Here is a 27,611-nt window from a genome sequence, read left to right as displayed (position 1 = left end):
CTTGATCTCATTTAAACTTCACAACAACCCTATGAGATCGATGCTTTTGATTGTTCAGATCCTTCACTCTGTTCAACTCTCCATGAGCATGTTTGGGGTGTTTTTGGCAAAGATACTTGGGCAAATTGAGCTGGAGAAGGAAAGGGCAATGAAAGGGTTTGCCCTTTCCTTTTCCACCTCATTTTATAGAAGAGGAAACTAAGGCAAACAGGGTTAAGTGACTTGCCCAGGGTCACATAACTAGAGTCTGAGGCTAGATTTTAATGTAGATCTTCCTGAATCCAGACCCTAAATGTACTCTATCCACAGTACCACTTAGCTGCTCAAGATAGATGCTATGAATATAATTGTGTCTCCACTTTATGGATAAGGAAATGTACTCTCTGAGAAATGAAATGACTTGCCCATAATTATGTAGCTAATGAAAATGATAGAGGAAGGATTCGAACCCAGATCTTTGTGCCTGCAAGTCTGTCATCTTGTGATTCAGCTTTGAGCATGCTGAATTTGAGGTATCAATGGGTCACCCAAGTAAAGTTCAGGATAGAGAGCAGGGCTGGAGCTGGGTAGTTTGGTGTCATCTGCAAAGATGATAACTGATACTATGGGAAGAACTCTTTGAAGAAGACAACGTAGAGAAGAAAATAGTTGAGCATTAGTAAGGACCACCTTTGAAGGGTGAGAGAATGGGGAAAGGATTGACACTAGAGCTCAGAGAGAATAATACATAGATAAAACAATCCATGGGGGAAATGGAGAGGTGAGTAGAGCTGGGGTTTTATATATAGGAGGGAATCCCTCAAGGAAGCCAATGCACACACATCCGGTAGATAATCTTGCATCCCAGCTCTGCAAAAGAGATGATAGCCAGGCAGTTCATATGATGATGAGTTTAGGGTTCAGAGGCAGGATATTCCAGATTCATGAAGAGACCTAGGGGGACATAAAGGTCATCTCTTTGGTACTGACATCAGTTTACACAAGTATCATTGCACCCTAAACCTCTGTGGGAAATACTGAAAAGCAAATAGATTTCCTATTGGACTGTTGGAAAAACTAAAACACAGAAGGTACCATCAAGTGACCACAGGCGACTGTGAATGGAAACCAACAGGACTCAGTTCTGATACTTGGTCCTGGTTTACATTATCATTTGTGGATAAGGAAGGATTATCTAGATTCAAAAGGTATATCCTTTTCTCTTCCTCTTTTATGATTTGTTCAACTCTGGACATTTTCTGGGTTTTTACTTCCTTGCCAGAGCTGCCATCACATGACCTGAGAAGATTCCAAACCCCTCCCTTAATTCTTAGCCACTACAGATTTTTCTCACCTTCAATGCCCAGGGCTGGACAAAGTCCCCAGATGTGTTAGCACAGCATACAGAATTTGCATAGTTAGCAGCTTCTTTTGCCAATAGGTCCCAGCGGGTGCCATGGCCCAGATTCCCAGTTGGGTCGGCAGGATCCAGGATGATTGGCCTATGGGTTCCATTCAAGAGATTCTTTCTTAGTTTTAGCTAACTCTACATGTATGAATTGTCCACACCCATTTCCTATGTCAGACTAATTCCTTACCCCACTTAGTTTCCTCATTTAGAAAATCAAGGAGTTAGACCAGAGGGCCTTGAAGGTCCCATTAAACCCCAAGTATGTGATCCTGAGATTTCTAACACAGCTCTCTGGTCCCTTCCTCTACTACCTCACAAATAGAAAGCTGTATCCTTACCCCTTGTCCTTGGGTGCTAAAGAACTCAAAATTTTGTCTAGTCAGAAACACATAGAAGAGAATTGGAGGAAGGGGATACTTATATTTGTCATGAGAATAAAAAACAGATGGTATTTGTAAAGCAATTAGCACCCTGCCTGGTACAGAGTAGGGATTAATAAATTCTTGTTCTCTTTTTCCTTCCCTTAAAGATCCAGCACTTAACACAAGTTGCTTCTAGTGTTGATTTGAGGGATGAATAATGGGAGTGAACACCATACAAGAAGGGGAGGGAAAAAAAAGGATCAGAACCTGGGTTTCCGGAGTTGCTGAGTTAGGAAATTCTTGATGATCTCATTCTCATGGTCATAGTTGACCTTCCAGTGGATACAAAGATTCTTGTAATTCTGGACCAGTTCCAGGACTGTCCTGAAACCTTCAGCCATATTGAACTGTGCTGTTCCATCCCCTTGTTCCCAGGCATAAATGGTCAAGAGTTCTAGTGCATACTGTGGAGGGAGTGCTCCTCTCCCTTTGGGAACTCTCACACACTAGTGGAAGAAAACAGAAAAGGCAATGGGCAAAAAAGTCACTGCCTTCTCAACTTTCCCCTCCATCCCGCAAGAGGAATTGGGCTTGGTTTATAGTGTTGGTAGAGCAGCTGGTTGCAAAGAGCATGGGATTTGGAGTCAGAAAGCCTGGATCTAAATGCTGATTCTATTATCTGTTATTTATACGGCCTTGGGCAAAACATGCATCTTTGTGGAACCCTGGTTTCCAATTCTACAAAATAGAGGAGTAGGACATGATGATGGGCCAAGGTTTTGGTGAATTAGAGTTCTTATGATTCTGTGCGTGGTTGTGATTGAGGAAGAACAGATATATAACATCCAGAACTGGTTGGGTGTAATCTGGAAGTTGGACCACAGCTGCTTCCTGCTTCTGAGAAGAAGCCATTTGATTCCTGTTCCTGCTTTCCCTTCCACTAAACTTTAGAATGGGGAATGTCACATGTAGAAAGAACATTGTAATATAGAATATCAGACCTGGTAGAGTACTTAGAACATGGAATGTCAGAGCTGGAAGGGGTCTCAGAACAGAAAAGGTCATAGTCAGGAAGATTCTTAGAATAGGGAATTTCAGAGCTGAGAGGGGTTTCAGAACATGGAATTTTGGATATGGAAAGATTTTTAGAACATGGAACTTCATAACTGGAAGTAAACATGTACTATAGGGAGTCCCAGTTGGCAGAGAACTTGGAACACACTCAAGGGAGACCCTTTGGAGACTCAGCCCTGAAGAATGCAGGGGCTTTACCTGTTTGTACCAGTGCTTTACCAGGCGGATCAGACTCTTCAGCTTGGTAGGACGAGAGATAACAAAATCCCGCTGCAGTTCCGTGAAGCAGGAGGAGAATTCACCTCCATTATTGTAGCTGTCAATGAGATCAATGTACACCTGGGGCTTGGGCTTTGTGCCTGAGCTTAGTTGGCCTAAAATAAGGGAGAAAGGAAACATACCACATTTACCAGTGCATTAAGTTCACCTCTGCATAAGATGTAGGTGTGGGTTTGGTTTTGTTTTCCTGAGGCAATGGGGATTAAGTGACTTGCCCAGGGTCCCACAGCCAGCAAAGTGTTAAGTGTCTGAGGGCAGATTTGAACTCAGGTCCTTCTGACTTCAGGGATAATGCTCTATCCACTGAGCCATCTAGCTGCCCCTAGGTTTGGGTTTTTATGGAAACTCTTGGATGATACAAAAACAAAATTGAAGATGTATCTCATCTTGAAAACTTTAGGCCTCACCATTTAGTGAGTTGAGTATGTGTTGTTTTAGATTATCTTCCCTATCTGGGTTCTAAGGTCATTCATCAGTACATCAAGGACAGTTTAGAGCATCATAGAGCCTTGAGAAGGCAGAACTCTGCACTCATAGCAGAGGGCATCAAAGAGAGGAGGGGTGATCTCAGTGTAACTAGAAATTACTTTCTACCTCTTCACCCTCCCCTCCCCTTTCAGAATTGACAATACTATTGGAGAGACTGGACCAGTAACTGGGTAAGTTACTTGGTGAATTAGAGTTCTTATGATTCTGTGCGTGGTTGTGACTGAGGAAGAACAGATATATAACATCCAGAACTGGTTGGGTGTAATCTGGAAGTTGGACCACAGCTGCTTCCTGCTTCTGAGAAGAAGCCATTTGATTCCTGTTCCTGCTTTCCCTTCCACTAAACTTTAGAATGGGGAATGTCACATGTAGAAAGAACATTGTAATATAGAATATCAGACCTGGTAGAGTACTTAGAACATGGAATGTCAGAGCTGGAAGGGGACATACTGAGGACAAACCTGGATATAGATATTGGTCAGTAAGGCAAAAGCATTTATTAAACACTTACTGTGTACCAAGTACTGTACTAACCACTGGGGCTACAAAAACAGGTAAAGGATAGTCCCAACACTCAAGGAGATCAGTCTAATGAGGGAGATAATAAGCAAACAAATATATACAAAGCAAGCTATAGACAGGATAAACAGAAAATGGAAACAAAGCAGTGGAATTAAGGGAGTGTGGGGAAACTTCCTGTAAAAGATGAGATTTTAGTAGAAACTTACAGGAAGCAGAAGTGAAGAGGGAGAACTTACCAGGTAAAAATGCCTGGAGCAGAGAGATGAAGTGTCATGTTCAAGGAACAGCAAGGAGGCTGGTGTCCTGGATCAAAGGATATATGTTGGCGAGTAAAGTATAAGAAGAGTGAAAAGATAGGAGGGACTAGGTCATATTTGTTCCTGAAAGCAATAGGGAGCCACTGGAGTTTATTGAGTGAAGGTTTGAGGGGTGATGGTGGTGACATAATCAGACCTTGACTTTAGGAAAATCACTTTGTGGTTGAATGGAGGATGGTCTGGAGTGGTGAGAGATTTGAGGAAGGAAGGCCTATCAGCAGGCTACTGCAATAGTCTGGACATGAAATAATGACCAGACTAATGAAAGGGTCAGAGAAAAGAAGAGGATATTGCAGAAATGTTGCAAAATTAAAATCAATAGATTGATCGCGAGGGGTAAAAGATAGTGATGATTCAAGAATAACATCTAGATTTTGAGCCTGAGGGGCTTGAAGGGTGATGTTGTCCTTCATGGTATCGGGGAAACTGGAGTGAGAAAGGGTTTAGGGGTCTAGATAATGAGTATGGTTTGGGACAAGTTGAGTTTAAGAGGACTTCTGGATATCCAATTTGAGATATCTGAAAAGCAGTGGGAGATACAAAATTAGAGTGAGTAGAAAGGTTTGAGAAAGATAGGTAGATTTGAAAACCATCCACTCAGAGATGATAATTAAATCCCTGGGAGTGAAGAGATCAATAGGCGAAATAATACAAAAGAAGAGAGTCCCTGTGGGACACATATAGAAAGAGGGCATGATCTGAAAGAGGATTTAGCAAAGGAAACTAAGTAGAAGCAAGAGGAGGAGAACCAGAAGAAAGGAATATCCTGAGAATATAGAAGAAAGTGATCAATGGTGGAAAAAGCTGCAAAAAGGTCAAAAAGAAGGCAGACTGAGTGAAGTCCATTAGATTTGGCAACTTAGAGATCATTGGCAATATTGGAGAGAACAATTTTAGTGAAATGATGAAAATACAGAAGGACACAGGTGGACACAGGGAGAATAACTATCTGAGGAAAGAAACTATTTCAGTGTATGTGACTCCCTCAATCAGGGAGAAATGTACTGATTCTCAGGGCTCAATAGAAAAAATTGTGCCCAAAGGGACCTTAATGAGCCCTCCTCAATAGAAGAAAAGCTCTCTCAAAGTCAGCTCATGTGATGTATCACTTTGCTTCCTTATAAGGCATATGTACCTCAATACCTATATACTTTTTAGACTGAGCCCACTTTCTTCAAGGGACCTTTCATATCCAGTGGGAAATATGCCCCCAGTTTGGGGGAAATGTTTCATACAGACTATTTTTTCTATACTTTCTCAGTAAATATCTTTGTTAAAAGTTGACATCATTGGCTGATTGGTAGATGGAAACATTACCAGTAGGAGCTTATGAATAATGGTATAAGACATCTAGTCTCAGGATTTTTCCTGGACTCCTGAGAAAGTAATAGTCAGCTGCCCTCTGGGGATCTAATCTACCAGTGTGAGTGGAGAAGATATGGTCTATTGATCTGTCTGTCACTCTGTCTCCATACATGTATGCATATATATATATATATATATATATATATATATATATATAATGTGTGTATATTTGTGTGTATACATGTGTGCGTGTGTGTGTGTATGTGTGTGTGCGTGTATCTTATGAGGTCCTGATGACAACCTTGGTGGTATTACAAGTTACATTTTATAGATTAGAAAACTGAGGTTTAGAAAAGTTAAAAGATCTGTCCAGGATCATTCAGTGGTTCAGGAAGGATTTGAAGCCAGATATTTCAGCTTTTTTGCTCCATTGAGATGACCAGAGAGGGAGAGGGGAGAAGGGAAGGAAAGGGAAAAAGTCCACATGAGAAACCTCAGGAAAAGGGGAAGGAAAAAAAAATCCTGGCTGCAAGGTTCAATTGCTTAATTTGAAGAAGTTACATTAGTCCTAAATCACAGCAATACTAGGATTGAATTACTACCTCAAAATACATTTGAAAATAGACAAGCAACAGCTCAGTTCTTAGAATCCTGGGCAGGATTCATTGATGGGTAAAGAAGGGCTAGGGGCCATGCGAGAAGTGAGAACACTTAGCAGTGAGCCCAGTTCATGGGGAAAATTAGGACTGAGGGATACGCCCCTCCTCTATTTTAAAAGCAGCTCACCCAAAGCATTAAAGGCAGGAAGCACATCGAAGTCTACGCTGTAGTCCAGAGTCTTGGATGTCAGGGTGAAGCTGAGTACCCGGGGATTCTCCCACTTGGAGATCTCAAACTTCACATCAAACTGCTTTTCCTGTCTGCACGCTTCCAGCTGGGTTCGGATTTCTGTGATGATTTCTGCCCGGCTGGTCCCTTGGTCTGAGAATCCACAAAAACAGCTGAGGAACACTATGAGATCTGCATCAGATCGACCTCACAGGGCAGTGCCCTTGGCAGAGGAGCCTCCCTGAATGGGGGAAGAAGCATGGGAAAAAGAGAAAATGTCAGATCTCAAGCTTAGATCAGGGATCATTGCACCACTGGAGCCATGTGGGCAAAAGACAACTACAGTTGGTAGGGAGTTTACACAGCCCCACAGTGGGGGACAGAGAACCTGGAATAATGGCCTCCAGGGGCAGAGATCTTAGATCAAAACACGGGGAGAGAGATCATTTATTAGTTTCCCAATATCAGTTGTGTGCAGGAGCCAGCTTGCACAACTTGTGAAAGGCCATTGTTAAATTTTCAGTAAGCATTTAAAATTCAGAAATTGACAAACACTAGAAATTAGGACTTGGTTCAGTTTGTTTGTATTCTGGACTTAAGAAATTGATGGAATTCTATACCAAGATAAGGTCAAAATGGGTTCATGACTATGCTCAAAAAGTTATCAAACTGTGCATACCCTTTGATCCAGCAGTGTTACTACTGGGATTATATCCCAAAGAGATTATAAAGAAGGGAAAGGGACCTGTATGTGCACGAATGTTTGTGGCAGCCCTTTTTGTAGTGGCTAAAAACTGGAAACTGAATGGATGTCCATCAGTTGGAGAATGGCTGAATAAATTGTGGTATATGAATACTATGGAATATTACTGTTCTGTAAGAAATGACCAACAGGATAATTTCAGAAAGGCCTGGAGAGACTTACACGAACTGATGCTGAGTGAAATGAGCAGGACCAGGAGATCATTATATACTTCAACAACAATACTATATGATGACCAGTTCTGATGGACCTGGCCATCCTCAGCAACGAGATCAACCAAATCATTTCTAATGGAGCAGTAATGAACTGAACTAGCTATGCCCAGAAAAAGAACTCTGGGAGATGACTAAAAACCATTACATTGAATTCCCAATCCCTATATTTATGCACACCTGCATTTTTGATTTCCTTCACAAGCTAATTGTACAATATTTCAGAGTCTGATTCTTTTTGTACAGCAAAATAACGTTTTGGTCATATACTTATTGTGTATCTAATTTATATTTTAATATATTTAACATCTACTGGTCATCCTGCCATCTAGGGGAGGGGGTGGGAGGGTAAGAGGTAAAAAATTGGAACAAGAGGTTTGGCAATTGTTAATGCTGTAAAGTTACCCATGCATATATCCTGTAAATAAAAGGCTATTAAATTAAAAAAAGAGAGAGAAATGAAAACTTTTCATAGAAAAAAAATGGGTTCATGATTTAGAGATACAGGGTGATACTGTAAGCAAATTAGGAGAACAAGGGATAGTCTACTTCTCAGATCTGTGGAGAAGGAAAGAATTTATTGCCAAAGAAGAACTAAAAAACAAATTTTAAAAAATTTTGTACAAACAAAATCAATGCAGCCAAGATGAGAAGGGAAGCAGAAAACTGGGGATGAGGGAGGAAGTTTACATCCAAGGATTCTGATAATGGCCTCATTACTTCTTTTTTTTGTTGTTGTTAGTAGTTAAGCATTATTTATTTTTATTTTTAAATTTTTTTAATTATTTTTTTTATTTTTGAAATATATGCATAGATAATTTTCAACATTCACCCTTGTGAAACCTTGTATTCCAAAATTTCCCCTCTCTCTTCCCTCTCCCCCTTCCCCTAGGCAGCAAGTAATCCAATATATATTAAACATGTGCAATTCTTTTATACGCATTTCCACAAATATCATGCTGCACAAGAACAATAAAAAAGAAAACAAAATGCAAGGAAACAACAACAAAAAGAGTGGAAATACTATATTGTGATTCACACTCAGTTCCCACAATCTTCTCTCTGGGTGCAGATGACTCTCTTCATCATAAGACCACTGAAACTAAAGGTCTCATTTCTAAAACATATATAGAATTGACTCCAATTTGTAAGAAAATAAGCCATTCTCAAAGGATATGAAGATACAATTTTCAGATGAAGAAATTAAAGCCCTTTCTAGTCATATGAAAAAATGCTGTAAATTAGGACTTTTCTGAGGTACAACTATACACCTCTCAGACTGGCAAAATGATAGGAAAAGATAATGATAAATCTTGGAGGGGATGTGAAAAAACTGGGACATTGATACATTGTTAATGAAGTTGTGAATTGATCCAACCATTCTGGAGAGCAATATGGAGCTATGCCCAAAGGATTATCAGACTGTTCCTATCCCTTGACCCAGCAGTGTCTCTATTGGGTCTGAATCCCAAAGAGATCATAAAAAAGGGGAGAAGACCTTCATTTGCAAAAAAAAGGAATGTTTGTAGCAACCCTTTTTGTAGTGGCAAGGAACTGGAAACTGAGTGGATGGATATCCATCATCTGAATAATGGCTGAATAAGTTATGGTATATGAATGTTATGGAATATTATTATTCTATATGAAACAGTCAGCAGGATGATTTTGGAAAGATCTGGAAAGACTTACATTAATTGATCCTAAGTAAAGTTAGTAGAACCAAGAGAAAAACATTGTACACAGCAACGACAAGATTGTGTGATAATCAACTCTTATGGACGTGACTCTTTTCAACAATGAGGTGATTCAGGCCAATTCCAATAGACTTGGCATGGAGACAGCCATCTGTATCCAGAGAGAGGATCATGGGGACTGAGTGTGGATCACAACATAGTATTTTCACTTTTGTATTATTGTGTGCTTGTGGGTTTTTTTTTTTTTTTCATTTTTCCCTTTTTGAACTGATTTTTCTTGTGCAGCATGATAATTGTGGAAATATGCATAGAAGAATTGCACATGTTTAACCCATATTTACTGTCTAAAGGGAGGTCTAAAAGGAAGAGAAAAAGGAAACTTAGGAACACAAGATTTTGCAAGTGAATGTCTTTGCATATATTTTGGAAATAAAAAGCTATTATTTAAAAAAAAAAAAAAGAAATTGATGGAGAAAAAGTTCTTGTTGCAGAATCAATATAAAAGTTGGTTATAGTTTTGTTTTGTTTTGTTTATTTTAGAGAAGCTCTAGAAAGGGAAATGTCTTGTCCAGAGTCATTCTACTTTTACTGAAATTGGGACCAAGCTGAGGTAGAATATTTAAGTGGAACTCAATTCTAATGGTTTAATAGACTGGTATATTTGTCCAACCTCTTGTTTTACAGAAGATCCTCTGTGAGGAAGTGTTTAAAGTGTTGTACCTAGAGTCAAAACTGAATTCAATTCCCCCCTCAAATGCTTACTAAATCTTATTTATTTATTTTGGGGAGGCAATTGGGGTTAAATGACTTGCTCAGGGTTATACAACTAGGAAATGATAACTGTCTGAGACTGGACTTGAACTCAGGTCCTCCTAACTCCAGGGCCAGTGCTCTATCTACAGGTTCAAGCTGTCCCCTTTAGGTTTACTAGCTGTATAACCATGGGCAAGGGATTCTTTTGCCTTTAATCTAGAGGCTATACCTATATGAGGAAAAGGGAAATCTAGTTTTGACACAGAGCCAGAACTAAGGCAGAACGATCAGGGCTGTGTCCCTTACTTCACTGCTGTCCATCTCAATTTGCCCAGTGATAAAATGGACATACTAATACTACCTACCTCTTAGAGTTGCTATAAGAATCAAATGAGATAATATTTGTAAAGTGCTTTGGAAAGATTAAAGTGCTATATAAATCCTAGTTATTACAATTATTCTTGAAACAGAAGCCTACTATTTGTGTTGGAAAGAGACCTAGAACTTGGATGTCTTAACTACCAGTCTACTCCTTTTCCCAGACAGGCTGGAGAAATTTGGCTTTCCTTAAGGACACCAGCTTTTTCAGAAGAGCTACCTCTGATCTCAAAACAAGCACTTGAGCTTGGAGGAGGGGTCTCTAGTTGAGTCATGGTCCAATGCCTACTCACGATTCCCAGGGTTCTCCTTGGCAAGAAAGTTGGAAAAGACAATGAGAGCAAAACTTCAACAGAAAGAAGAGGTCCAGGAGATGGGGAGGCACAGGTGTATACAGGACACTTTAGCTTTTAAAGGGAACTATAGTGTTAGTTTCTTTCCTAGGTCTTACCCCTACTTGTTATGACAATTCCATAAACTGTTATGAAAATTTTTATATTTCTTTTATTGGATCTCATTATTCAAGGCTCAGAGCTATTTCTACTGCAACTTTTGGTTAGCTGAAAGCCTCTGTCATGTGGCTAAAAACATGACTAATGAAATGACAGAATTAATGGGAGACTTGTTCCTTAAATAAAGATGTTTCCTTAAATAGGAAGTAGATGTTCCTTAAATAAAAATCAGGAGACTTTGAGCTTCCCAAAATGAGTTAGTCATTAATAGAAGGATTCTTCTGACATGTAGGACATGTCATCTCTGGATATGAAGGATTCTCCTGTAGTCATGTAGCTCTCTAATAAACCCTCTAAGTGTTGTTCGGTCATGTCCAACTCTTCATTACCCCATTTGTGGTTTTCTTGGCAAAGATGCTAGACTGCTTTTCTATTTCCTTCTCCATTTCATTTTATAGATGAGAAAACTGAGACTTTTGCAGAGTCACTCAACTAATAAGTGTCTGAGTCCATATTAGAACTTACATCTTTCTGACTTCAGGCCTGGTGATCCATGCACTGAGCCACCTACATGTATGATTGTAACCTGACTTAATTTATCTATGGAAACTGTTTAGGTTTGTTGCCCTATGGGATAGCTGATGTTATGATTCTGTTGAAATATGTTCTTTATGACATTAAAGGAAACATGGGATTATGAATCTTTTTTTTGCTTTCATTTAAACTTTCACTTATTATCTATTAAACTTTTGAAGCCTAAAAGAATATATGAGATTGCAATATATAAAAATAAATTATTCTTTGTCTCTTTGATGTAATATTCTCTATAAAAATCCAGATTTGGATCCAGTGTTACTTTTCTGCTTCTGAGTTTGTGCTTAAGTATAAGAAAATCTAGATTTCTTACCTCTATAATTTCTTCATTTGTGATAGATTTATTTTGGCAGCCAGAATCTACCACATAAAAAGAAATATTTCTCCCCTAACAATCTGAAGGACCCCACATTTTTTCACTATGAGCAGTTCAAGAAGTGGGAGGAGGGCTCATTTTCCAGCTTGCTTCTGGTCCTTAAGTTGTAGTATTCTTTCTGGGTGAGAGAATACCCAGTAGTTTACCAATGTTGCTTCAGCCAAGAAACTCCTGTGAGATACTTTGTGAGTCACACAAGCAAGCTTAATCAGTAGAAGCCTTCATTTCCTCTTCCCCCCATCTTTCACAGGGTTCCTCCCCATACCAGGATGTACCTATACTTTTTTTTTTTGGTAATGGAGAATAAGGACCAAAGCAGCTCTTCAAATTTTCTGTCCTGGGACATAGCCCTGATCATCCTGCCTTACTTCTGGCTCTTTGTCAAAGCTCTGTGTCCCTCTTCTTCATAAAGGCATAGATTCTAGATTAAGATTTTTAAAATCTGCTGATTCTACTCCCACCCTACCTTAAAGGAAGGAGCACTAGATATAGGGTAGATCTGGCTTCTGGAATGGGTCATTCAACTTATTAGTTATATGACCTTGGGCAAGTCACTAAAATGCTCTCTGTCTCAGTTTCCACTTCTGTAAAATGGAGATAAGAAACCCTACTCTGCCTCCCAGCTAAGGTTGATGCAAAAATCTAATGAGATAAAGTGAGATGTTTAAAGGACTTTATAACAGCAAGATCCCAGACCCTTTATTAGTTTCATATCAGGTGATCCTGTTGTTCTGACCCCCATGTGGTTGAACTTTCTTTGACTGACCCTGGTCTGTCTAGATTTTGAATTTACTTTGTGTTCTATTTATTCAACATTTACCTTGTCCTAGAAAGAAATAATTGCATAATAAAAACTGTAATCACAATATTAACATCTTTCTTTCAATTGTGATACCTTAAGACAGGTTCTCCTATAATTATGTCAAGCAGACAAGGATGTGACAAGAGAGTGCTAGAAAATATTTAACTGGCTTCCCTCTTTCCCACAAAAAAATTAACCCTCAACACTTTTTAAAAATTTGACCTGCATTAAACCAGGACAATATTGTACATGGCAACAGCAAGATTGTACATTGATCAACTGTGATGGGCTTAGCTCCCTTCAGCAAAACAGTGATCCAAGACAGTTCCAACAGACTTGGGGTGGAAAATGGCATCCACATCCAGAGGAAGAACTATGAGGACTGAATTTGGATCAAAGCATACTATTTTCACCCTTTGTGTTTGTTTTTTCTTTCTCATAATTTTTTCCCTTTTGTTGTCATTTTTCTTTCACAACATGACCGATATGGAAATATGTTTAAAATGATTGTATGTATTTACCTATATCCGATTTTTTACTTCTTGGGGAGAGGCAGGTAAGGGAGAGAGGGAGAAGAAATTTGGAACTCAAAAATCTTACATAAACAATTGAATGATTTTTTTAATGTAATTGAAAAATAAAATACTATTAAATAAAAAAATTTCACCTGCATTATCAACATTTTGTCCATTACTTTCTTAAATCTAGACACTCAATAAAACAATAAATTGAGCTCTGAGTTGCAGTGTTTGCTGATTTCCAAAGAGTAAATGATCACATAGAAAAATGAACAATCAGTTCTCAGAACTGGTATGAGCTGGTTCCAGCTCACCCCTGTATGAGTGCCACAGAAAAATACAGACAAAGGCTGTCAGTAAATCACAGGTTCACAGATCTAGAGATGAAAGAAACTCCAGAACTCATTCTAGCCTGCCTATCTCGTTTTACTGGGAGAGAAACCTAGGCCCAGCAAGTAATACCTAAGGCCACAAAAGTGGAAAATGTTGGATCTGAACCCAGAGTCAAGGAAGGCTTCCTAGAAGGATGGGTTGTATGGAGTCTGTGTGGAGAAAAGGTTGGGGTAAGGTCTAAGGAACTCTAGCAGGAGGCACTGGTGTGAACCCCATCTTCTGGGGACTATTCTGTTTTCCCCTGACCCAACCCCTATGCCATTCCTTATGCTATTCAGATGTTCTGGAAGAGACCTTTTACACCAACCTCCTAAGAGAAATGATTATTAATAACCAATGACTTGGAGTTCTTCCTTTTTTCTAAAATCCTGATTTTTAAAGTTTAATCTCTCAAAGGACATTACTGATAATGAGATTGGACTAAGACCCAACCTGGAAGGATAGCTCTTGAGTTCTGCTCATGTTTGAGTGGGCCATAAATCTTTGAATAGATTGCTCAAAGCTGGGGGGTGATCTTGCTATAGAGTTAATCTCTCAGTCCAAGGGTGCCAAAATGCCAGGGAACATCTATATAAACTGCCATTATGAGGGTTTTTCGTCCAGGAAAGATGGCTAAATGACCATCTTTTCATTAATAATTTGCTGGCTTTATTAAAAAAATTTAATAAATCATCCAGAAACTATGTCTCATACTCTTTATTTGACAGATTAAGAAAGATTAAGATTTTAAATGACTCATCCTAGATCACATAGCTAGTTAATTTCAGAAGAAGGATTTTAACCCAAACCATCTTCACTCCAGGACTTTTTCACTATTCCCTAAGGTTCTCCTCCCAGTACTTGGTTCTGACCCCAGTGATCTTGGGAGTTATCCCATCTCTGGATCAAAGCTGAACTTTATATCTTTTCTGAGACCTTGAAGGTGGTTCACTGTCTAGGCATGGCCACTTGGTAACTTGACTTCCCACTGTGCCCTGGTATCCACTAAAGGAAAACAACTTGATCCAGGAGCTGGGGGGTCAGAGGATAGGATGGAGTAGGGCAAGGGTGAAGGAGAATAACTCTGAGATTCCTAGGAAGTCTCCCAGTAAATTAGAAAAGCTGGTCAATCTACTCTTATCTTTGGTTCATCCCTGCTCATTCAAAGAAGTTATCTAGTTTCTTTATTTGTCACTTCATCTCTGTGCGCCTCAGTTTCTTCATCTGTAAAATGAGAATAGCCTTAGCATCTACCTCCCAGAATTAATATGAGAATATTTGTGAAGTTCTTACCTAGTTCAGTGCCTGGAACACAGCAGATACTTAAAAGCTTCTTCTCTTCTCTTCTTTCCCCTTATAACTCCCAGATGAACTGACTGGGACCATCTGTATTCCTAGTTTGGACCCTAACCCCTTCTGTTATGGGGAGTGCCCGATCCTTACTTTGGGGATCCTGTTCCATCTGTGAGTGGCTCACCTTGACTATTTTGAGCACCTTGGTGGATGAATTCCGGAAGCAGTTTTCTTTCAGGAAGGAACAGATGATGTCCACAGCTCTGCTCACCTGGTCCAGGAATTCTCGGTTGGGCTGGAGGAATTTGCTGATGAAACTGTCCAGCTGCCAAGATGGAGTCTGTTGAAGCAGGGCTGGCTGCAGGAAAAGACACCAGGGATCAAAGAACTGGAGACTCGGAGCTGGAAAGGACTGTGGAAGCCAACTGAGCTCTTTATTTTGACAGATGACAAAACTGAAACTCAAAAAAGTGAATGGAATCACCCAAGAGCAAACATGAGGATTTGAACTGAGGTCTTCTGACTTCAGAGCTAGGGCTCTTAGCACTATATCGTGCTGACCTGTACTTTGGTCTAGGGTTGAGTGGGAGGGTGGATGGAGGGTTTCTACAAATGAAAAAAAACTAAAGCTCAAATAAAGCCAGGCAGCCCAATTTACCTTCTACCAGCACCGAACCAAACCATCCAAGACTCTGTCTCTCTTCAGTGTTGAGCTGGGGATTCGGGAACTTAGGGATATTGGGTCCTTCTGAGGTTTAGTTTTCTCTCTTGCAAAATGGCAATAAGAATATATGGTCTAGCCAATCCCCCCCCCCCCAGAACCACTCCATTAGAACTGATGTCATCAGGATAGTAATGTTTGGGGCAGGAAGCATAGTCTTCCCATTCCTCGAAGAGGTCCTTCCTCTTACCATCACATCCCATGGCTGTACTGGAGAACCATCCCCATTTACAAAGCAGGGCAGACACCCACAGGTTTCAGCTTCCTGGGCTAGCCTCTCCCAATTTCCCTGGCCCACATTCCAGGTTGGGTCAGCTGGGTCCAAGATCAGGGGCCTGTGGTTTGAAGTAGAGAGAGTAAATGAAGGGGAAGCCTTCCCCTCCATAGCACTAAGTAGGCAGGCAGAGGGCAGGCTGGAGGGAAGGACAAGAAGAAGGAATATGAGGTGGGGGTGGTTGGGACAAAATGGACTGCAGAAGAAATAGCTAAGTTGGACATCATCTGCTCATTCCTGAAAGAAAATTGCTTCCAGAATTCATCCCCCAAGGTGCTCAAATAATCAAGATGAGCCACTAAAACTCACTGATGGAACAGCATCCCCAAAGTAAAGATCAGGCACTCCCCATAACAGAAGGGATTAAGGTCTGAACTAGGAATATAATTGACCCCAGTCAGAACATCCCTTGAGAAAGACTTTGAGAAGTACAACTCATTGTTACAGTGCAAAAATTGATGAATTTGATGTCAGGGAGACCTGAATTGAAATTCTGCTTTAGTGGAATATAATTTTTCCATAAGAAATGACCAGCAGGATGATTTCAGACAGGTCTAGAGAGACTTAAATAAACTGATGCTAAGTGAAGTGAATAGAACCAAGAGAACATTGTACACAGTAACAAGAAGATCATGTGATGATCAACTGTGATGGACTTGGCTGTTTTCAACAATGAGGTGATTCAAGGCCATTCTAATAGTCTCATGGTGGAAAAAGCCATCCAAATGCAGAGAGAGAACTATGGAGACTGAATGTGGATCACAACATAGTATTTTCACCTTTGTTGTTGTTGTTTCTTTGTTTCTTTGTTTGTTTTTCTTTCTCATTTTTTCCTTTTTGATCTGATTTTTCTTGTGCAGCATGATAATTGTGGAAATACATATAGAAGAATTGCACATGTTTAACATATATTGGCTTACTTGCTGTCTAGGGGAAAGAGTGGGAGAAAAATTTGGAACACAAGGTTTTGCAAAAGTGAATGTTGAAAATTATCTTTGCATCTATTTTAAAAACAAAAAGTTATTATTATTTTTTAAATGTTTTAAGTTAAAATTTAAAAATTCTACCTTAGAAAAGTCATGTGATCCAGGACAAATCCCTTAACCTTTATCTGTAAAAAGGGAATAATGGCACCTATTTGATAGGGTTGCTATGAGGATCAAATGAGAAAATATATGGAAAGCATTTCACAAGCCTTAAAACACTATATAAAGGGAAGAAAGCAAGGTTGTTTAAAGGCAATGGAGAAGAGTGATTAGCTCCATTGCCTTCAAACAATCTTGCTTTCTTCCCAATACTGCCTAATTCTGATGCTGACTTGCCTTTGCCATATAGCGGAAAAGATTCTGGGTTCTTGGCAGACATGGCCTTCAACTCTGGGGGAGTAAAGTGAGGAGTCCTGGGAAGTAGGAGATAGAAGACTTGGTACCTGGGCTTCTGCAGCTGTTTTTGCAGGCACTTCCTGATAGTCTTATCTTCAAAGTCATAGTTGATTGTCCAGTAGATGCAGAGCTGCTGGTAGTCCCGGATTAGGCCCAGGACCGTCAGGAAGCCTTCAGCCATGTGGAATTTGTTTTTCTTGCCTGCTCGCTCCCAGGCGTAAATAGTCAAAAGTTCCAGGGCATAGACTGGAGGTAAACACTCATCATCTTGTCCTGCCTTGTCCTCAGATGCAACCTATTGAACCCAAATTAGTCAATTAATTCACATGTCTTTATAGCTCATCCCATGTTGGGTACTACAGGTAACAGAAAAGAAGACAGAATTCCTGCTCTTAGGAACTTATGTTATAGTTGAAGAAGTAAAATTGATAAATAAAACAGGAATGAAACCTGATATATACTCTCAAAGGGTTGTTATGAGGGTCAAAGTTGATATTTTTATCAGTGGGCATAGTCTCAGGACCCACCCCTGTGAACACTTAAAAATTATTGAGGACTCTCCAAAAGCTGCCATTTATATGGATTATATCTATCAGTACTTATCATATTAGAAATTAAAAATACTAAAAATCAAAGGAGAGATGAACAAAATTGAAAGCAAAAAAAAAAAAACACGATTGAACTAATAAAGGAAGGAGCTGGTTTTGTTTTTTGGGGTGTAGGGGAGGAGACAAAATTCAACAACAAAAAAGATAAATCATTGGCTAATTTGATTAAAATAAGAAAGAAGAAAACCAAATTATCAGCATTAAAAATGAAAAAAGTGATTTCACAACCAGTAAAGATGAAATAAAAACAATTAATAGGAATGATTTTGCCTAACTATGCCAATAAAACTGACAATCAAAAAAATAGATTAATATTTACAAAAATATCAATTGTCCAGATTAACATAATAGGAAATAAAATGCTTAAATAATCCAATCTTAGAAAAGAAAAAGAATAAACCATAAATGAACTTTTTTAAAGAAAATAATAACAACTAAGGACCTAATGGATTTATGAGCAAATCCTACCAAATACTTAAAGAATAAAGAATTTCTATATCACATAAACTGTTTGAAACATAGGTAAAGAAGTACTACCAAATTTCTTCTGGACACAAATATAATCTTGATACTTAAAACAGAGAAAGTCAAAACAGAGGAGTAAAACATAGACAAATTTCCCTAATGAATATCAATGCAAAACATTTAAATAAAATACTAGCAAGGACATTACAGCAATATATCATGAAGATCATACACTATGACCAGACTGGGTTTTTTCCCCAGGATAGGGAATTAGGTTCATTTAGGTTCAATTCAATATTAAGTTCAATATCGGAAAATTGTAAACATGATTGACTACATTAATAATAAAACAACAAAAATCACAATTATTTTGATAGATGCATTTTTTGACAAAATGTAATGCCCATTTTTATTAAAATGCTAGAAAGCAGAGGAATAAATATAATTTCCTTAAAATAATAAATAGTCTGTATCTAAAACTGACAAGCACTATCTGTAATGGGGATAAATGAAAGCCTTTCCCTTAAAAAAAAAAAAAGAAAAGAAAAGAAAACAGTTTAGAGATTTGATTCTAATAGTTCAAATTACAGGGATTGTTTGTCACAGTGCTAATGTGTCACAGGTCTCACCTGCTGGTACCAGTGTTTCACTAGAAGGATGAGACTCTTTAGCTTACAGGGGCGACTGTTGACAAAATCCCTCTGGAGTTCAGTAAAACACGTGGAGTAGGTGCCTGCTGGAGAGCCATTGTTTATGAGGTCTACATAGACCTGAGGTCTAGGTTTGGAGCCAGGATTGAGAGGCCCTGTGAAGAAATAACACACATATTGCCTCTTTGCCACAAATTAGCCTGGCTTTCTCTCTTAGGGTGGAGACTCCAAAGACATAGGGAAGTCAGTTTCCCAACTCTGGGCCAATGGACTGTCCTATCCACCTCCACCTTGCTCCTAATCAGAGGGCCAATAGGGAAGGTGTGAGAAAAAAGGCTGCTAGAGCTAGAAGAGATCTTAGAGATTATCTCTTAGGATTCCTTCCTTTCACAGATCAGAAGTGATTTGTCCCTAAATCCAATGTTTCTTTCATGGTACCATCTTGTCAATAGTCCAAGGAAAGATCAATCCACAGATGGACAAAGAGACTCTGAGGCTCTGTTCTATGATCAAAGGGAGGCAGCATAGCATAGCCTCATAAGTCCAGGTTTAATTCTACTGGAGACTGGGAAGAGTTCTGGAATTTTTATCAGTCAGTTGAATAAAGGAAGAGTTGGTCAGCTCATCAAATGTGTAGATGTGTTCTATCAGGGATGTCTTTAACAGCTAACACACAAGATGGCAGGTCCAAGATCTCTAAGGATCTAGAAAGGCTACGAGAACTGGGCTGAATCTAATAATATAAAAGTCAGAATCATGTTCTTAAACAAAGACAAGCAAATTTCACATAATAGAGAGCTAGGGTTTTCTGCATAATCCTTTTCTGTTCTATTAAGGGAGAGCCCATTTTATTTATTATTAATTATAATAGTAGCCAGCATTGATATAACACTTAAAAGTTTAGAAAGCTCTTTACACATGTTAACTCATTTAATTCTCATGACAATCCTGGGAAATAGATACTATTATTATAAGCCCCATTTTATAGATGAGGAAATTGAGGCACATTTTAAGTGTTTTAAGTGACTTAACCCAGGATCCAAGATGGGATTTAAACTCATGTCTTCTTGATTCCTAGTGCTATGACCTATTCACTGCACTACTTAAATTCTTCATTTGGTGTTTGATAAATTCAGAATAAAAATAAATTAAAATAAAATCTTTAAAGGATAAAATTCAATAAGCATAATCTGATATAGTGGCGCAAGAAGTCAGCTTCACAAATACAAGAAGGGGAGAAACCTGGTTGGTCATCTGGCAATTCTAAAAAAGGGTCGGAAGTTTTAATGGACAGGAATTAGGAGTGTGATGTGTCCACCCTCAAAACAAATTGATTTGGGGCTGCATTCAAAGGGACTTAGCTTCCAGGAATAGGGAATTGGCATCCCACTGCACTCTACCTTTAAAATGCTAAATAGCTGAGCTGGGAAGGGTCTGAGAACAGGGAATGTCAAAGCTGGGAGGGACCTTAGAACCGAGAATGTCAGAGATGGAAGAAGTCATAGAACTGAGAATGTCAGAACTGGGAGGGGTAACACTACCGAGTTACATTCTGAGGACCATAGTTGGAGAGGGATGTTAAGTAGGACTTCAGTCAGTCAATTATCATTTAGTAAGCACCTACTATGTTCCAGACACTGAGTTGAGTCACCAGAATTGAGGAATCAGAATGATGAAGGGCCTTGAATCCATATATGAAAATCTATTAATGAAACTGGTCATGATTAGCCTGGAGAGAAGATATCTGGGAGTGGAAGACCAGGAAAATGACAGCTTCTCCAAGTATTTGAAGGATTATCCTATGGACGAGGGATTCATTCCAGTTGGCCCCAAATGGCAGAGCCAGCAGCTCTGCTGATTCCTCAGCTAGGAGGAACTGCAAAAAGGTCAAGCCTTTCAACAATGAGAGCTGAGCCATTGTAGAACAGGGGCTCTGAGGGACTAAGGCTACATCATCTTTGGAGAGTTTGGAGCCAAGGGTCGATGACTATTTGTTAGGTGTGCTGTTGTGATGATTCTCAGGATGTATGGGTGAGAGTACATGTCCACTGACATCCCTACTGTCTCTCACTCAACTTTTGTGATTCTGGGAATTATCTCAAGTTTCTATTAAGGATTACTCAGCTCTCCCCAACTTCTGCCTTCCAGCTTGCCTTGGAGAAGAGAGCCACAGAGAAGTTATGGGACACAGTGTTGGGAGAGCACAGAGGAGTTGGGTATTATAAGATAACTGATAAATTTGATGGAGGAAAGGCATTTGGTATGAAGATTCATTGGACAGATAAACACGGAGGGCAACTCTGTTGGAAAACTACTATTTCCCATCTCTATCCTTGGCCAGCCATCAAGAAATATGAAGTCTTTGTTTCTCATGCTCACTAATATATCAGTTCCCTGTTCTGATAGAGATTGTGAGGATCAAATGATATAAACATGTTGCCGGAGTGCACAAAAAAAGAGCTTTGAATAGTTAAATGAATAATAGAAATGTACAATTCAGTGATAATTAAGCAATTTCCTCTCTTTGACTAGATGCTCCCTGTGGTGATTAAAAAGTTCCAGAGGCATAGTTTCTGGGTAATTTAATAATTTTATTAATAAGGTCAGCAAGTTATTAATAAAAGGACAGTCATTTGGTTGTCTCTCTTAGACCAAAGACCGCTGATGGTGATGGTGTCACATCTTATAGATAAGGTGTCACAGCTTATATGTGACATCTTCGAATAGGAGATGTTCTTGAGGGATGCTTGATCATTTCTGATTGGTTATTCAAATGGGAGATGGGCTAGTTGTGGTACATAAATTAGGTCATTCAAATCTTGGTCAGAGACATCAATTTCCGTGTCACTTGTCTTGATGTTAGGGAGAACCCACACTTTCTCAAGATCTATACGAGCAAATGAAACAAGCAGGAATACACCCATTATCCTAAATTTAGAATTTCTTTTACTTTCTGATTAGATCTTGGCTTGGGTAAATCTTTAAGAAAGTTTTCCTGTATTAGTTCATTTGTGGATGAAGAGGAAAGGGGGGAAAGTTTGGTCCTAATTCAATAATTAATTAAATATAAGACATCTCCAAAGGCATTGCCTTTATCCTTCCTTCTCAAAGAGGACCAATGAGAAACAATGATGTCTTGAGTTGTGCATGAACTAGATTTAAGGAAGTTAGCGAGGCATGATTTCCTTAGCCTCCTTCTCTCCTCCAGAGTCATCAGGGTGAAATGGCCAGATAAAATTCAGGGTATCTGGCAATTACCAAGATCCAGTGGGTGACCTTGCCCTTTTAAAATTAAGGTCCTTTCCAGGTCTCAGTTTGCCTGAGATAACATCCTTACAATGACCAGTGGATGCCCTAATTGAAACAAAAGATGCCCTAATTGAAAATATTACGTGTTCTAAGGCCCCTCCCAATTCTGACATTCTCAGTTCTAAGACTTCTTCCAGCTCTGATATTCTCTGTTCTCAGACCCTTCCCAGCTCAGCTATTTAGCATTCTAAAGCCATTCTTAGCCCTTATATTCTATGATCAAATGAGAATATATATGTAATGTAATTTGAAAAGTATTACATAACTAATTGCAATTATTATGACTATTATACATAAGAGAGCACAGAGCCTGAATTGATTTATCAAGTTTACCTAATAAAATATAGCAGCCCCCCTGATAACTCCAGTGGAGGAAAAGGGGGGACATTTATAGAGAGCTCCAGAGTTCAGACACAGCAGTTTCCTGTTTGGTTCCCTTGCAGGTTGCTACCTCCACTCCCCATGCACTCACCCAGGGCATCAAAGGCAGGCCTCAAGGACACGTCCATCCAGTTGTGGAGTGTCGCCGACACGAGTTGGAATCTCAAAGCTCGAGCATCCTCCTGGGCAGAGAACTGGAGGCTGAAGCTCTGGGGATGGTTCTGCCAGCAGGCTTCCAGCTGGGCCTGGATCTCCGTGAAGCTCTCTGGCTGCCAGGCCTCTTGGTCAGCAAAGGCCTTGAAGCAGCTGAGGAACACGACAAGGTCCGCATCAGAGCCACTTCTCAGGACCGTGCCCCGGCCATAGGAGCCACCCTGAGGGGGAGACAAGAGCAGCCCTGTAATTTCCCCAAGCTTGGAGCCCTCATGTAGACTCCTACCTAGAAGGCCCCCAAATCAATTAGAGAAGGGAGAAGGATCCACTAAACAGCCATCTCTTGGCTTCTTGTGCTCCAAACTCATGATTTCCCCTAGAGAGCTGGTACTGAGTAGGCAGCTACTATTTTCTTTGGGAACAAGTTCACCTAGTCCATTCCCCTCCCTCGATCCTCCAGGGCAGCCCACAGCTGTAGCCTCCTTCCATTTGGGTCCTAGTCTGGTCCAGTCTAGAGTCAGGGTCATCCTCAAAATATGACAGTTGAAGTGATCTCTGGAGCAGGGAAACAGCTGCAAGGCTGGCCTCAGAGTAAGAAAAAGCAGGGTTTAAGCTCTGGACACCTTCTGGCTCTTCCATCCTGAGCCCCTCAATCCCTCAGTGTTCTAGGTCCCAGCTTCTTAAACTATGAATTGCAGCTCGCTATGGGGTCCCACAACTGAATGTGGGGGTCTTGAAACTGTGATTTATACCCAGGGCCATGCAAAAATTTGTCTTTGTCTTTTTTTTCCCCGGTATTTGGGGTTAAATGAATCGCCCAGAGTTACACAACTAGAAAGTGTTAAGTGTCTGAGGCAGGATTTGAATTCATGTCTTCCCAACTTTCACCACACCATCTAGCTGTCCTCACATAAAAATTTCTTGGGCACAAGGGGATTGTGAGTAGAAAAAGTTTAAGAAGCCCCATTCTAGGTGGTTTTCTAAGATAAGGAATTACAAGAGGAAGTTTCCTCCCAAAGAGGCTTCCTATACTAATAAAATCAGAGGTCTTGTCCAAGAAAGAGATCGTTAGAGTAAGAAGAAAACTAAGAATACTGGTGATCAATACTCAAAGTGTCCAAAAATTGCTGTCTGGTAGGCTGCACGAGGCTAGAATATCATATAAGAGCAAATCTTGTTAATGGCAACTTTTTAATCATGTCTGATCCTTCATCACCCCTTTTGGGGTTTTCTTGATCAAGATGCTGGAATGGTTTAAATCTCCAGCTCATTTTACAGATGAGGAAACTTAGGCAAACAGGATGAAGTGATTTGCTTAGGGTCACACAGCTAGTAAGTGTCTGAGGCTGGATTTGAACTCAAGAGGATGAGTTTTCTTAGCTTTAGGTCTAGTACACCATGTACTCTGGTACCTCTAGCTGCCCCATTATATAATGTTCTCTGTCTCTGTCTCTTTCTGCCTCTTCCTCCAATTCTGTCTCTGTCTTTGTTTCTCTTTGTATGTCTCTGTCTCTGTTTCTATGTCTTTCTCTCCCTGTCTCTGTATGTCTGTCTGTGTCTGTGTGTGTGTCTCTCTCTGTGTCTCTGTCTTTGTTTCTCTTTGTGTGAATCTGTCTCTGTTTCTCTTCCTCTCTGTTTCTGTTTGTCTCTCTGTATGTCTCTGTCTCTATGTCTTTCTCTCCCTCTCTGTCTCTGTATGTCTGTCTCTATATCTCTCTCTGTGTGTCTCTGTCTTTCTCTCCTCTGTCCCTGTGTATCTGTCTGTGTCTGTGAGTCTCTATTTCTGTCTTTGTTTCCCTTTGTGTAAATCTGTCTCTGTTTCTCTCTCCCTCTGTCTCTGTGTCTTTCTCTCCCTCTGTCTCTGTATGTCTGTCTCTGTGTGCCTCTATGTCTTATACCTCTCTGTCTCTGTGTATCTGTCTGTGTCTGTGTGTGTTTGTTTCTGTGTTTCTGTCTCTGTCTTTGTTTCTCTTTGTGTGAATCTGTCTCTGTTTCTCTCCCTCTCTGTCTCTGTATGTCTCTGGGTGTGGCTCTGTCTCTGTCTCTGTGTATGTCTTTCTCACTGTCCCTCTGGTTGTCTTGTAAAGGGTTCCTCTCAAAGTAGACAGAACAAAGATTTCTTACTTTCCCCTGTGTGTCCTTCCCTCCCTTTCTCATGGCCTTTTCACCTTACTGGCCCTCAGCACCCGAATGGTGGGAGAAGATGCTCGGAAGCATTTTTCCCGGAGGCACTTGAAGATCATGTCTGTGATTTTTCCCATCTGCTCCTGGAAACCTGAATCAGGTTGGAGAAAACTCTGTATAAACTTATCCAGGTCTTTGGCTGGGATGTGGTAAAGAGTTAGGTCTGTCCTGTTGGGATCAGCATTTTTGGTAGTCCTCCCAGGGTCAGGCTTCTGCTTGGATGTCTCTCCGTTTGAGGATCCTGGACTTTTAGGGATGGTATTTGCACAGCTGCCATTACTCCTTGGCACCCCATTTTCCTTCTCCACACGATCTCCTACTTTACTTTCTGTTCTTAGAGCCAGAAGTCCCTAAAAGTCCACAAAAAAGTCTTTCTCAGATTTATTTTTTTTTGTCTCTGCACACCTTCCCCAAGCTATTCTCAGTTTGCCTTGCACTGGCTTCCAGAGCCAAAGAGCTGAGTCCACAACATCCTCCCATTTGTGTACTTGCCAAGGACTCCCAATTGTCTAGAAATAAGGTCCAAGCTCTCTTTTATGGCATTCAAGGCCTTTTACAATCTAACTCAATTTATGCTGGTGGTCTCTCCTTCTATTCTCCTCTCTGGCTAAGATAGAGCTCTCACTGTTCTCTTCTACCTCCATCTTCTTGGCTACATGATTTCTTGAATACTCCCTCTCTCATTCACATTGACTGAAACTCAGTTTTCAAAAGAACACTTTGTATAGAACCAGACCTTGACATCCACTGTGCCCCCCCCAGACCCCCACATACAAAGCAAGAGCCCTGGGTGTGACTCCTGGCTTTGCAAAATCAATGGGTCATTCTGAACAAATCCCTTCCCTTTCTGGGAGTAATTTTCTCATCCAGAAAATCAGCTTAGACTAAAAGATACCTGTTTAAATACTGTATAAATCAATAAAAATGAGTGAAAAGGACTCAGACTCATCTCTTTGGGGGAGATCCTTTGTTCTGGTCCTCAGGCATTAGGCAAGCTCATTTCCATGTTCTTTATTGTACAGATGTTCCATTTTCCCTCTCAACCTTTGTTTAGGGTGTCTCTCAAGCCAATTGAAACACTCTCTCTTTCCCTCTTCTTGGATGCCCCACTTCCTTTGCTTCTCTGGTGAATCAATGGCCACTTCCCTAATCTCCACAGATGCCAGCATCCTCCTCCTCAAAATTGCCTTATCTCTATTTTGTCTTTTCTATGTATACTTTTTTTCACAAGACAGTTTAATTTTAGCTCCTTGGAGGCTGGCTGGTTTTTTTTTGTTTGTTTGTTTGTTTTATTTATTTTTTTTATCTTTGGCTCCTCAGCAGCTAATGTATTAGGTATTTAACACATTCTAATTGAATGAATAAAAATGAGGAAGTATTGTGTACAGAAGTGATCTCAGTAGCTCACAGTGACTCTCTCACACTTTTGAACTCACCAGAGCGCACCAGGGTTGTACAGGGGAGCCATCTCCTTGTACGAAACAGGGATAAGACAAGCAAGACTTAGCTTCCTGGGCCAGCAGGTCCCAGTTCTGACCATTTCTACGTCCTACATCCCAGGTTGGATCAGCAGGGTCCAAGATCACAGGTCTGTAATTCCCAAGGGATAGAGGAGGTCAGATCAGCAGAAAAAAGAAGAAGCCTTCAAAGTTCCAATGGTCTTGTGATGGAGAGAGCCATCTGCACCCAGAGAGAGACTGTGGGGACTGAGTATGGATTACAACATAGCATTCTCACTCTTTTTGTTGTTGTTTGCTTGCTTTTTGTGTTCTTTCTCATTTCTTCCTTTTTGATCTGATTTTTCAGATAATTGTGGAAATTTGTATAGAGGAATTGCACATGTTTAACATATACTGGATTACTCGCTGTCTAGGGGAGGGAAAAATTTGGAACACGAGATTTTGCAAGGGTGAATATTGAAAATTATCCATGCATACATTTTGAAAATAAAAAGCTTTAATTAAAAAAAAGAAGCCAGCCTTCCCCACTGAACACCCCACTCCAGAGGAGAATCATAGATTTAAGGAGGAAGGGGCTCCAGAAAACATTGACTCTCACACAATTGTTTTCTATAGGAGACTGAGCATGATGGGTACCTGGGTTTCTTGAGCTGGTTTCTTAGGAAGGGCCCAACAATTTCATCCTCAAAGCTGTAGTTGACTTCCCAGTAAATACAGAGCTCCTGGTATTTCTGAATTAGCCCCAGCACCGTTCTGAAGCCTTCAGCAATGTTGAACTTTGCTTTCCCACACCCCTTTTCCCAGGCATAGATGGTTAGGAGTTCCAGAGCATAGACTGGGGGCAGAGAAGCCTTTGTTGATTGAAGCTTCTTTTGATGAGTCTCAGTCACCTGAATAATCAAAATCAAGAGGGGTTATGGAATCTTTAACATAGTGTTACAGGGTTTTGCTGCTAATGGACCAGCTTATCTTCCCTTCTCCTTATTTTCTGAAATCCAACAAATTTTACTGCTCCTAATTGGGAAACCAGTTGGATCTTAGTTCATAGTCCCATATTCCAATGTCAATTCTCTCTTCAAACATATTAAGGCCTGCCCCCCCCCCCATCCCCTACAAGTAGATGGGATATATTGTAATAAAATCAGGATTAGAGACCAGTAAGGTCAGCATTAGGATTAGGTGAAGGACAGGATCATTGAAGAGACTGGATTACAGAAATAGTAATGGATGGAGATAGAGGGAAGATTTGGG

At 40.1% G+C, this 27,611-nt stretch overlaps 1 protein-coding gene across 1 annotated transcript in view; it reads right to left on the bottom strand.

Moving 5' to 3' along the window:
- Nucleotides 1-198: 198 nt before the first annotated feature.
- Nucleotides 199-27,611, bottom strand: part of OAS3 (2'-5'-oligoadenylate synthetase 3) — a 45,959-nt gene continuing 18,546 nt past the window's right edge. Inside the window, 13 exon segments of the mRNA XM_031948572.1 lie at nucleotides 199-933; nucleotides 1,334-1,481; nucleotides 2,020-2,258; nucleotides 3,025-3,200; nucleotides 6,525-6,807; nucleotides 14,958-15,131; nucleotides 15,685-15,829; nucleotides 17,198-17,445; nucleotides 18,853-19,028; nucleotides 22,655-22,937; nucleotides 24,885-25,250; nucleotides 26,337-26,490; nucleotides 26,997-27,250. Coding sequence (XP_031804432.1) covers nucleotides 922-933; nucleotides 1,334-1,481; nucleotides 2,020-2,258; nucleotides 3,025-3,200; nucleotides 6,525-6,807; nucleotides 14,958-15,131; nucleotides 15,685-15,829; nucleotides 17,198-17,445; nucleotides 18,853-19,028; nucleotides 22,655-22,937; nucleotides 24,885-25,250; nucleotides 26,337-26,490; nucleotides 26,997-27,250 — 2,658 coding nt within the window. The 3' untranslated portion in view covers nucleotides 199-921.

The sequence above is a fragment of the Sarcophilus harrisii genome, chromosome 1, assembly GCF_902635505.1.
Source record: "Sarcophilus harrisii chromosome 1, mSarHar1.11, whole genome shotgun sequence".
Lineage (NCBI taxonomy): Eukaryota > Metazoa > Chordata > Mammalia > Dasyuromorphia > Dasyuridae > Sarcophilus > Sarcophilus harrisii.
The sequence above is the reverse complement of the archived record's forward strand: the minus strand, read 5'-3'. Positions and strand labels throughout refer to the sequence as shown.